Genomic DNA, 13,463 nt, shown 5'->3' on the forward strand with positions numbered 1-13,463 from the left:
ATGAGGAGAAAGACTTGGGGATATTGGTGGATGAAAAATTGGACGTGAGCTGGCAGCATGCACTTGCATTTAAGATGTTTATGTTCTAAGAAATATATGTAGTCAATAAATAGTTTAATAGCACAAAATGGAATATTCTACTTTTTATGTTATTCCTGTCATATTTGCTTTTGCCACATAGGGAAGAAAGGTACCATTCTAACTTTAAAAGACAGGGTTCAGCATCTTATTTGCACTTTATTTTGTGAAATATAAAGCTGAAAGGAGTATCTGCTAATTATTCCACACAAATTATGAATGATGAATGTATTGTCATATGGGCAACCCATATGACTAATGTATTCCCTTTGAAAATGAAAAACATTATACGTATTATTTGTGAACAAAATAAAGATAAAAATAAATGTGCAAATACTTACGTCAATTAAATCTGAAAGGTCATGAATATAATACTTGAAAACAGAAGCATTGGTTGCTTCAAGGGTGAGCAGGTATTCATTACGGGCCTTAATAGATTTCAGCTTGTTTTCAGAATATTTTGCTTGACGCTAGGAAAGAGATTGCATATGAATGTATTTGAATCACTTAATTGATGATATGTAGCAAAAATGGAAACAATTCAAGCAAACATTCCCATTAACAAGAAAGAACCTTAACTGGCAGCCTATTATTCATATAAAAATGTAATACAAAGTGATAACTTAGTATTTCGTTCCAAATATAACAAACCTTGTAGTAAGAATTATAAAGTATTCCCTTCTCTGATCTGCAATTAAATCAAGTTGTCTATAAACCACTGCTAGTTTATTATGTGTACCTTGTTTAATTTTATTTCCCAGCTGGACTTCTCTGTCTAATATCATGCTAAAGAATGTCAGAAATGCATTGAAATTACTTCATATGAAGCAAAATAAAAGGACTATTTACTTTTTCCTTCATTTTTTCAATCTTTTTCACAGAGCTCCGTCTCTGGTGCCTTTCTTCTAGTCGAATATGAAAAACAGGGTCTCCCGACCTCCCAATCTGTTTTTCTTCTTGCTTCTCTGCCTCCTTCAGTTTGCTTTCTGCACTGATGCTCTCTGCATGATACATGTGGTATGTTTTCATGACCTGCAAAAGAGAGAATCAAAAAGGAATTAGGAGAAAATGAAAACAAAAAGGTACATACAGAAAAAGAATGGGGTCATTGAATAAAATGTTCTCTTATAAAGATGGAATTTGGATAAGTTTCCTTGCCAACACAGGCTGACGACTTCCAGTTGCATTTTTATTTTCTGATTTATTCAACACTATCCCATTATAGCTTATATAGAGCTTATAGGCTTTATTAATGACTGACTTTCAGTGAGGCCTTTGGATGATGTTAGAATTGTCACTATTCACTTTAAATAAATGGGTGTTTATATATCTAAAATTCTAAAAGTTCAGAGTGCTTTACCAAGCACTGTGAATAAAGAGGAAGATGATGGAGAACCAGCCATCATGTAAGGGTATGAGACTGTCTCTCATTCTGCCTCACTTCTGCCCAGAAGACCTCGTATCTCAGAAACATTTGGTAAGTGATTGGGCAGCAGGCTATCAAATATTTAAGCCAACAGTTGTGCAGAAAATATTTTCTAGGATTTTTTTTTTTTCATTGCTCTGACAGGAAAGAACCAAATCCTTGTTATTAAACTTCAGGACTCTGTATGAAAGCCTGAAATGATGAGCAATAAAACTAAATCAATATCAGGGCCATATCTCTCTTACTTCCTCAGTACTAAGGTAATGGCTCTGCTGGGGGCACCGAGTGTTTGAAAACAGGCGGATATGCTTCGCTGTGAGGACAGGGGAAGGAAGCAGGGACAACAGGAAGCTTCAGTCTGGGGACAGGTCCCTGGTCAGCCGAATCGCTGTCAAAGGCCTGGAGAGAAGCTGCGTCTAACCACGCAGATCAGCCAGCAGATCAGCCGTGATGTAGAACTGGCCAGCTCTCCAAACATGAGCTGGAGAAGGAGCAGTCTGATAGAGGAGACATGAAGACTTCTCCTCCTTCCCCCATAACACCGCGATTGTTCCTGCACACGCACTTGCTGTGTGGCCAGGAGAGCATGGACCCCCGGACTGCAAACACAGCGGGCTTCATGCAAGGAACAAGGTGGGGAGGCAACCTCAGGCATCCTCAGGCCTCCTCTCTTCTTCACAGGGTGCTGGAGCACTCTCTCCAGCAGATGTCATCTTTGAGCCCAGACTACCCAAGCCACATTCATTTCCAAAGGATACAGCCAGGGAGGAGTCAAAGGGTCCCCCATTCCTCCTTCAGTGGGGCTTGGTGTGGCCTGCTGAAGGGAGAGCCTCGTCTGGGGAACTGCCCAACGCTGCAGTGCTGATGCTACTGATACAACTGGAATAGGTTTGGTACTAAAAATTAAACAGGTGACTTTTCACCAGCTTTTCGTAGTAAGGTAAAAAATGTCAGAGATGTGCATCAAAAGCTGTGGTCTTATTTTTAAAAACACGTGTTCACAGCTCTCTGTGGAAACACTGGATGCACAAAGGCAACAGCTGGCGCCCACAGTCTGAACGGATGGGGCAAAACTGTGAAAACAAAACAAAACAAAAAAAAAGAGCTGAAAAGAGGATGCAAGCCTGCAGAGCTGAGATCCTCACTGTTTCCAGTTTAACCTAACAGCATGTTTAGCTTCCTATATCCTGCACTGTTACCAAAAGCATTTTTAAAGCTGTCAATATCCTCTGCCCAGGGTATCTAACTCATATAGCCACATGGAAATACCTAGTGAAAAGAAAGAAATACACTTCTTAAAGAAGTTTTTTTATGAAATAAACCTGAAAAAGCACAGAAAGTTATATACCTCTCTTGAAAATGATGGGAAAAGGAAATTAAAGACAATAATTGTATACCCTTCTCTGTTGGTCTTCTTACGCAATTTGTTTGTGCTTCCTTGCAGAAGTCTACAGGTGTTTGTTTCTTTTTATTTATTTTTTTCATTCAGTGTCAGCTCTGGAGACTTTGTAGTTGGTGGGAGAAGGCTAAATTATTTATCTTACCATCTAGGAAAGTTATTTTGTTTTGTACTCTTTCTGTTCTTGCCTGCAAAGAGGGAACAATAATAACCTCGCTGAGTTTCCTAACAGCACGTCTCAAAGCATCTGACGCAAGGCAAAATCCTTGCTTTGACACTTCTTGACAAAGGCAGTAAACACAAGTTTCAGAAGCAGTTTTTCTGAGTGCTGTATAGCACGGTGTACTAGGCATAAATATCTTTCTGCAGTGGCTATGACATTTCAGCCTGCCTCGCTGTCGAGCGAAGGAGTATAAGTGCATCGCTGCCGGCTCACCAAGAGGCTCAGAAGCCTCCACGCTGACTTCGCTAAGCTCGCATCACTGAAGAGCACTTCTTCCTCTCGCTGCCTGCTTACAGCACATGCTGCCAAATCCAGAGTACCCTGACTGAAAGTCAAGTTTGTGCGAGAATGACACGGTTCTTAGTACAAATGACTGCAGCACAACTAAAATGGAAAAAGAAGCCCTCCCTCTGGCAGTATACTCAGGGCTGGACAACAGTCAGCATGTCCTACCTGAGCCATGCTGGTTTGGAAATCAGTATACACCATGTACAGAGCAGTGATCAGTCTGTGCATTTTTCTCCTGTCTAGTTTGATATATTGATAGCACTGTTTAGCTCATGCACTGGTGACATCATTATTTTGCAAGCCTCTAGGGCAAGCTGAGAGCTCCAGTCTTTCTCATGATTTGCCAAAGTTTTTTAAGAGCTGATAGTGCAGCAGCTAAACAAAAACTTGAAAAAGAATTAGACAGACACAAACAGAAAATAAATAGGAATAAACAAGGCTTCCAAGTATTTCAGTGCATACTTCATCAACAAATTAGCACATAATTTGCATGCTAAATTGCATATATATTAATCTTTCCCTTAACATTATGCCCTCTTTTCTCCCAAGAATATTTAAAAGACTGCTAGATACTGTAAAAGACAGTAACAGGCTCACCTAATTCTTGAAAATAGTCTTACGGTATTAGGAGTTCTGAGAACCACAGATCTCAGATTTGTAGCCATGTAACAGATCCAAAGATCTGTTACTCAAATGACAAATTCTCTGATGAAGTAAGCAATGTAGACTCTCAGATGCCCACCAAACTGTTGAACTGATAGACTATCCTGTGAGAGCATCCATCAATGAACTGACTTTAATTAGTCCCCCAAAGTGCTTATTGATCAGCTATCAAGTATACACTGAAAAGACAGCAAGGTTGTAATGTTGCAGATGCTGAACTGCCGTCATGATGGATATGCTGCACTTTTCTGCTGTACTGAACATGCATTGTTAAATACATACAAGTCCCTTTCTAAAATCAAAACGGGAGTTCATCTCCTGCTAATTTAGCAGGTCTGTTATTGCAGATGCAATGATGTAAAATATGGATTTCTGACAGATAACTAAGTCATACTATAAGCAGTTGGAAAAGATCATGCTGTACAAACTATGCTCCCTCTTGTAGGTGACAGACTGCACTTAGTGGTAGCAACTTTCATCATCTGTAAGAGCTCAGTAAGTGGGCTCAGGGTAGGACACAGCACTTATCACAGTGAAGGGAACATTGGAGTCATCACTTAGATAATTATTTTATTTAAACCCACAATCATTATTGGGGTAAATCCATCAACAAGACAGCAATTAATGCTGAACTTCTGTGGGCTACAAGAGAGGAACATTCCTGTAGCAAGGCTCTAGCTTCCATTTTCTAAAAGCAGACTACTTTTCTAGAAAAAATCTTAACCTAAAGTATTAAGAGAATGCTACAAAGAGAAAATATATTGCAGTTATCTAGTGTTTGTCAAAGGAACATGCTTTATTTGTATAATAAAACTGCATAATTAATAGCTTTTTCACAGTGCTTTTTCAGGAAATAATCATTTAATGGAGCAGAAGTTCATTCGAGTTGGAATTAGTGAGTGTAAATTGTTTTGGAATAGTCTCTGGTAAGTAGTGAGTTCCTATCAGAAACTGGAGTTGCAAGGGATTAATTACTTTAGGTTAGCTAGTGCTTTCCCCAATAAATAAGTAATATCTTATACCAACTCCACTACATCATTGGATTTTAGCAGTTAATCAGGTTTAGTATTAGCTGTTTTTGTCATCTTTTTCACTTCCAAGCCAGCCTCTGATGTGTTTCCAGGAGTAGACTCTGATATACGATTACCAATACAGAATTACTGAATCAGATTTCACCAGCTCTCGGATCTCTGATATACTACAGTAAATTGGACCTAAGTTTTCTACAGAGAATCCAGATTCTATGTTATTTCAGTAAAGAAAAATAAGAAAATCTGACTGTAACTACCCTTAGAAATTAGACAACTAAAATTTTAAAGAGTGAGATAAAGCAACTGAAAAATGCAAGTGGCCCAGCAGACCTAGTCTTATTTAATATTAAACTGTTTGCTTTAGACTGTCCTTATTTTCACCTTTCTGCAAGCCTTACAATTGTATTGCTTGGGAAAAGCAAGATGGCAGAGGGTGAAATTTGGAAAACTAAGTAGTAGACATGAGGATGTATTTTTATGATGTTTGAAAAAAATCCTGCTCCTTGCTATACTCAATGGATTTTATCATGGTCAACTTCTGCAAAATGGAGCACACACACACACACAAAGATATTACAAATGCAGGTTAACAGACTGACTAGACTGTCACTTATCAATTCTTCAGTTGCTTTAGATCTGCTTTGATGGTGGAAAGTATCTACAGTTCTGCTTGCTTACACTCAGAGCATGCTTTGAAGCTCCTATTCCAAAAAGTAAGAGGCAGAGATTTTGCATGAGATATATACAAGGCAGCTAAATACTTTTCACATTTCTAAATGTCACTGAATATTGGAGATGATTCACATTAGTGCTCCTACCTAATGAACTCTTTTATAGGCTTTTCTGACTCTTGAGCAAAACAGCTCAGAAAAACAAAAAAACAGAATGGTACAGGGCCAAAGGAAAGAGGAGAGCACTGTTCTCAGTCAGTGAACCTCTAAGATCTTATCTTCCTTGACTGACTTCAGTCTGATGTGTAATAAATCCAGTCAGGTAAGTATAAGTGTATAATTCATACACTGAAGTTGTACCAGTCCAGGCATACCACCCCCCAGGTTTAGTAGCCTGTCTTCAAAAGTATCTCTAAAGCAGTTGGCACTGACATGGTTGCTTTGCTCAGTGTTCACTTCAGTTCCTAACACTTTCCTGTTTTTATTCTTGTGGCTCTCAACTCCTTTCTTTTGAACTTTTCATTTATAGTTCCCTATTTGATCATTCTCTGTTTTACTTAGCCCCTCTTCTGAAGGAGGAGTGGACATTAGTAATTTCTCCCTAAAAGGAAGAAATGTCATGAACAGTAGATGTAGGACTCATAAGAAAACCCTCAATGGATCTTTCTTCCAAGTACTTTTTTCCAAGTGAGGTCAGAGCCATAGACAGTACTGAAAGATATGAGTATACATGGGCCAGAATTATAAATGCATCTGATTATGTTTTCTGTCTTTCTCTCTTTTCTTTTCCTAATTGCTTCTAACAGCTGATCCCCCCACTCTTTAAAGTTGCATGGTATATTTTCCTAGAATTGTCTACTACTGACTGTTACCAGTCAGTTTAAAGTTCAACATGTTGTATTTATGTGAAATGCCTTTTTCCCTCCAATGTGCACTACTTTTCTCCACCATCTGTCCTCATCCTGATTGCTGGAACAGTTCTGTATTTTCAGCAAACTTGTCCACTCATTACTCCCCACCACCACACACACACTTGGAGGTCATTTAGGAATATGCCCCGACTCCTAAAGAACCTCAGTGGAGACTTCCCTGCACTGCAAGAAAAGACTACGCCTACCCACTGTTTCCTATCATGCCCCATTACTGAGATGTTATCACTATTTTGTAGTACTTGATCTGATATTACAAGATACGGTAGCTTTCAAGAGAAATGGAAGAAGAGTTTGGGGAGCTTTCTCTGTAGCAAGGAGGATCAATGGTAAAATCAATAATTTATTTGCTCATTCAATCAACATGTAAAAAGATCTCTAAATCTCTCAGTTTGCAAAAAACATCGACACAAACCTCTACAGTTTTCAGTTTGATCAACATTTTTTCTGGAATTGTCAGGAAAAACCCTTCAACTTGTGACCTCACACAACTAAATGGGCTTTTATTTCTTCATCTCTACTTACTCAAAAGGAACACCTTGCTCTAGTTTCAACAGCTTATATCCTTATGTAAAACATGGGACTAATTTCTAGCCTACACTGGCTGAAAGAGTAATAGGGAGAGGATAGGAGTAAGATGAATGCACAGTAGCTGGGATGTTGCAGACCTGAAAATACTGATTGTCTGGCACAGCCAAGGAGAAACCATGCATAATTAAAAGTACTTGCCACTTATAATTTACTGAACTTGCAAAGATACAGACTGAAACTTATCTATTTGATTATTTTTAGCATGATGTTTTGAGTCATAATATAAGAACAAGAGCATAAAATACTGAGAATTGAAAATAGTCTTAAAATGTATTTCTACTAGCCATGTGAGTAACATGCAGAAAACATAGAAATATTTATTGTAACATTCAAGAAAACCTTCGCTATGGAAAAGAGATGAAAACCAAAAAGGAAAGTTCGCCTTACAAAATTTTGATTACTCCAATCAATAAGCCCGATTCGCTTACAGGTTCTTAGAACGTCTTCTGGAGCCTTACTTCACCTGCTTCCCTTTTTATTTTCTCATTAATCCTGTACGTGATGCATAATTGTAATTAGGATGGCATAAGACAAAGTGAATACAAGCTGAACTACTCTCAGGGAATAAACAGAAGACCTAGTATATACATCTCCTACTTTTAGGATAATTCCTAGTGATGCAGATGGGTAAAAGAAGGAGTTACATAAAGTGTAAGCAAGGCAAAAGATCTCTTAATGGAGTGATTTTTTAAAGAACGGGCATTTAATATTCTAAAATGTCTGACTTTATTTTTTTGGACATTTCACTGCAGTTCTGAGCTTCTCCACATTCAATATGCAGCCAAATAGCTTTGCTGTCTCTCAAAAAGCAGAGATTCAGACTTCCATGGTCTTAAAAATATATCTGCGCAGAAAGAGGTTTTTTAATTGGAAACCTTCAGACTGCATTCTTAGTGAAAGGTGGCAAGTCTCTTCAACTCCTCAGGGCTTTGTTTTTTTCTTCTCTTGGAACAGTTTCTCCTTTGCAAAATCTATAGCACTACTTATTGATTTGAAGAATTTGATTTAAAAACCATCAACACCAACGGACAAAAGTCCCTAACTAGAGCAGTAGTTAGAACTGATCCTATGAACAGGTTAAAAAGGATTTTCTGAGGCAGAAGTGAAGCTTGAATTTTCAGAGAAGGGTCCTGAAATTACCTTTTATTTCTGACACGGGCTGTGATACAGATGACTAGGACACTTGATGCAGCATTATCACCAGAACAAAGTCAGTTATTATTCTGATACTTAGTAGGTTGTGTCTGAATTCATCCATTAAAAATATCTGGATCAAATCAGTAGCAATTAATTTAAACATCCTATTTACTCTGTATCATTCTAATTGGGTTTGAGGTACCTTGTGCTTGAGAAGTCTGAATGCAGATTGGGTAAGGCCTGATGTCTCGCTAGAGATGGGTGGTAAAACCTCTCATCATATGGGTTTGGAACAATTACTTAATCCAGCCCTTCATCCCAAAACATTAGGGAAATCTGGGCACATAATGTCTTACATCTTGTCGGTGGAGCGTACAACATGATGCTTGCATGAAAGAGGTATTGTGGAGCTGCAAAAATACTTGTGTGCCTGCATGCATCTGCCTAAGGGACCCAATCCTTATCTGAGAAGTTCAAGGAGTAACAAATAAAACATTCAATTTCTTTATAATGACTATACCTGTGCCTCAAAACAAGTCCTTCTCCCTATTTTAGCTTTTAATGATTTAAATACTCTCATTCTTTTCACTGCACTTTTGTAACTTTTTTTTTTTTTTTTTTTAAATTCTGGAAGGTGACCTTATTTTACAGATCTTTCTTGTAAAATAAAGGATGATGCCATAAGCAGTAAGCAGATTATTAAACCCAAATTCATGCACATACTCAGTGTGTTTAGAAACTGATATTTGGCCCCTCACATGGAGGCTTTAGGGGTATTTAAACTCCAGTAAGGCTTTACATTTTAAGAGTTACATTTCATGAAAGTACCATTCTTTCAAAAAACAGAGTAGATTAACAGGGAGAGACTTCAGTTTTTTACTGACTTGAAATTCATTTGATTTCTTTTAGACACAAAGATTTACTTCACAACAGTAAGACTGAAATTAATCTTACTGTTTTGTTGTTGTTGTTTGTTTGCTTTTGTTTGTTTTTTTCCCATAAATCACGGGAAAAGCAGAAAGATGACTTTTCCTTTTTGTAAATGACTGAGAAACATGCCTCCCAGAGTTAAAAAATGTAGATACTTGTTTATGTGAAGCCACTATGATATGATCTCTTTACTGTAAACAGTAAATGTTACACAGAATTAAAAACCTATGTATGAGGTGTTCATCTGTCTAGGTATCTTTCTACCTTTACGTACACCAGGATATATGTTACACAGATAAGCTGATGATCATTCTAATGCTGCAAGTAGTGGAGCAGGTGCTATTCTGCACCATATTGTCACTTTACTAAGTGTGGCTTGTTTCTGGGTAAATATGGGCACCTACAGCTGATGAAGTCCTTTGCAATCAATGAAAAGCTGAACAGCAGAGTTATTGGTGTACTTAATTTCATCTGAAGCACATGATCAGGTGAAGGGTTCTGATCTCCCCATATTAGATTTCCAGCACCTGTAACTGGAACACAGACAGCAGGCTAGGATATTTGTACCTACATTGCAGATGCCTAAAAATTAGGTGGTTTATTTCATCCCCCCAAAAGTACTGTACAGCAGTAATTTAATTTAAATGGTGCATATATTCTGTATTCCATCAGCTTAAAAAACCTTCCTAGTTATCAAAAATTTTAAATTCTGAGAAATGAAGGGGCACTCACTGGAGGGCATAACATAGAAGTTTGTATCTGAATAAACTTCTGCAGCTCTCAGTGGGAAGACATAAGCACTAATGTGATGAAAAAGAATGAAAATACTAAAGCCCAGTCCTGCGGATTTTCACTGGTGATTCAGCCAAGTATTTCAGCACAGGCTTCAGTGTTTTCCTATCCTGGGAGCACAGGCACTAATCCTGCACCTCACTGGGCTCTTGAGTTACATAACTGTTTAATTGGAACAAGGCTGTATCTTCAGGGCTTACTCATCACTGAAGTCCTGCTTGTGCAATTGCTCCTACAGTCGCTGATTCCCTGCAGCTGTGTGAATTGTCTGAGGCTATCACTACTTTAGAGAAGCCGATCCCAGCATATTTAAGAGACTACAGGCCTGAGGCAACAAGCTTTTGCAGTATCATGTTCTACAAAATCAACGGTGATTTCAGGAAAAAAAATAAGAAAAGCCCTCAAATAAAAAAGGAAAAAAAGTTTTAGGCAGGTTTTAGGAACTTGCATCCTTAACTACAATCCAAAAGAATCTAGGGCAGTGATACAGGTCTACATTTATTTGGAATTCTTTTTCGCCACCCAAGTTGTTCTTGAGTTCAAATGCTCTTCAACCCATCTGCAGATGGTGCAGAATTTTCCTAGGTCAAAATAAAAACAGATGAGACACAAGTAATGCTTGACTGATCTCAGCGTGAGGAGAGCTGGTCTCTGATGTCTTCCTAAACTTCCTTAAAATCACAAATTGCTTCTCGACATAAATATTGTGTTGTTTTTTTACTGTTGTTGTTGGGTTTTGTTTTGTTTTTCTGGTCCCCCAAATATTGAGGATAGGGAAGGGAGAAGTCTAGGGACTGTTATGTAAGGTATCTGGGTGTAGAACTTTCATCTCTTTCAGATACAAGATAAAATTTAGACGTACTACTTGCTCAACCAGAAGGAATCAGAAGACTTGTAGGAGGTGGATCTCACCAGTTCCTTTTAATTGCAGAGCTATGTTTAAACAAAACAAAACAAAAAGTAATTCTCACTTGGTTCTTTCTTAGAAAATATTGTTGGTACCTGTCCCCAGAACATTTTGAGAGATGGCTTTCAGGCAGACAGGATCTCATCCTGCAGTAATGAGATAAGTAGATGAGTTTCGAAGAGGAAAAGAAGTTCAGACTTCTCCTCTTTCAGAATTTCCAAACAGTTAGCAGAAGCTTGCCAGAATGCTCTATGTTTTGTTTTTTCTCTTTCTGACCTTTCAGAATGGTATGGAAAGCCTATACAACCTTCCATTTTTCTTTTCATTATTTACTTTTCAAGGATACGGCAGTGCACATAGGAAATGTTTAGACACCACTGCACTGGATCTGCAAGCAACTATGACTTTTACTGAGTCTAGTCAATGATTCAAACATAGTAGATGGCAACACTGGCAAAAGATAAAAAAAGACAGAAAAACATTGCTCTGGTAAGGTCTGAGTAGAAATGCCTTATTAATAACCAACAAAAATGATAAGAAACTGGTTTAGCATAGTCTGGGGGGAGAAAGGGTTGAAAGTAGAGAGTAATCCTGAAAGTATTAGTGTACGTATTCTAAACAAGTGAGTGGAGTGGTCTTTCCAAAGAGATAATTTGGCCTCGTGTAAAGAGACAAAAATAAGAACCTCCACTGGGGGTAACTTGCTAGATAAAAGGATACTTAAAGCTTATAGAGAAGTCTGATATGGAATTTGTATAAGATAAGCTAAGTAAGCAACTGTACTTACCGTGTAAAGCTCATTAAGAACTTTCATTAAGTCTTCATGAAGCTGAAATGCAATCTCTTTGCTCTGTAATTAAAAAGAAATCATTAGAAAAAGGCACGCAAAAACTCTAACATACTATTTGTATTAATTGCTCGTCCTAGATAGTGAATGCAATGCAGCTTGCAAAGACAACATTCTGTCAGAATTACAGTGCACTAAAAATAATCATTTGGGAAGGCAGAGGTAGACAGACAACATCTGGACAGAACACTTATAAAAGGAAACTCAGAAGTAGTTTAAGAGGGAGATTCTCATGAAGCATCGGGAAATTAGGTGCCAACAGAAAAGGCGAAGGGCAGGATTAATGTTACAAGCTTTTTTAATGGAACAAACTGTGTACTGTCTTGCAACTGCTACGGTATATACATAAACTAAACCACGTGGAATGTAAAATTCTAGATGGACGTCCCTCACAATTTCAGATCTAGAATAGTCTTTGTTTCTCAGCACATGCAACTATATAAATATTTATGCAAGAAATAATTGTGGCTCCTCTTTGAAACAGATACTCAACTACATAATACTCCACAGAGTGGGCTGCTGAAACAGCTTTGTTTAGCTTTTCTGGACTCTGGCTTCACTTTCATTCTGACCCAGAAAAAAAGAAATACTTGGCAGTGGTTATTACAGAAATCAAGTATGTCAAAATAAGAGTATTTAACTGGAGTCTCATTCAAATATATTCCTTTGTGAGTTGACCATAGCAGTTTAATCAGATGAAAATTGTGGCAACTGTGCAAGAGTTGAAGGCATTTGTACCACAGCCTTTGGAAAACAACTATAGAATAGAACTACAGGATTTGGCAAAAAGCCTGGCTACATTTCTTCTGCAATGTGTATGATCATAACATACATTCTGGAGATGTCAGCTTTTTTTTTCTTTTTCTGTGAATATATTGATAATTAGCCCAGCGTCTAAAAACGCCAACTTCATAATAGATAATGGCCTTAGCTATGAGAAGTACTTTGTATTTGTACAGAAGCCAAAGGAAAGTCTTTTGGGGCAATTTATCTCCAAGGCTGCTAACACATACTTGGCCATCTCTAAAACACCTGCAGGAATAATGGTTTCTGAATGAGAATTTCCAGTGCAACACCCACATACGAGAAGGAACCACAGCACACATCCCACCCACTATGTCTCTCAGAAGGATGAAACCAACACATCAGTAGCTGGAACAGAACACTTTGCATATTTTCTTCCTATCCCTACTATCATACCCCTAACTCTGGGCAGTATTTAAGGAACGTGCCCTACCACTTATCAGCATTCATTCCAATCCTTACACGCAAGAAGATTTGTAACTGACAGGAAACTAGAAATATAATCACAGAATGGCATGGGTTGGAAGGGACCTTAAAACCCACCCAGCTCCACCCCCCTGCCATGGCAGGGACACCTCCCACCACACCAGGCTGCTCAAAGCCCCATCCAGCCTGGCCTTGAGCACCTCCAGGGATGGGGCATCCACAGCTGCTCTGGGAAACCTGTGCCAGGGCCTCACCACCCTCTGAGTGAAGGATGTCCTCCTTATATCTAATCTAAACCTGCCCTCTTTTAGTTTAAGGCCA

General features: G+C 38.3%; 1 protein-coding gene across 4 annotated transcripts in view; it reads right to left on the reverse strand.

Annotated features, from left to right (window-relative positions):
* Positions 1-13,463, reverse strand: part of SRGAP1 (SLIT-ROBO Rho GTPase activating protein 1) — a 148,659-nt gene that overhangs the window by 49,214 nt on the left and 85,982 nt on the right. For all 4 annotated transcript variants that reach the window (XM_084506567.1, XM_084506568.1, XM_084506570.1 and 1 more), the window contains exons 4-6: positions 11,853-11,915; positions 928-1,110; positions 420-548 (exon numbers count right to left, since the gene is read on the reverse strand). In XM_084506567.1, coding sequence (XP_084362693.1) covers positions 420-548; positions 928-1,110; positions 11,853-11,915 — 375 coding nt within the window. The remainder of the gene's footprint in view (positions 1-419; positions 549-927; positions 1,111-11,852; positions 11,916-13,463) is intronic.

Source organism: Aythya ferina, assembly GCF_964211825.1.
Source record: "Aythya ferina genome assembly, chromosome: 1".
NCBI lineage: Eukaryota > Metazoa > Chordata > Aves > Anseriformes > Anatidae > Aythya > Aythya ferina.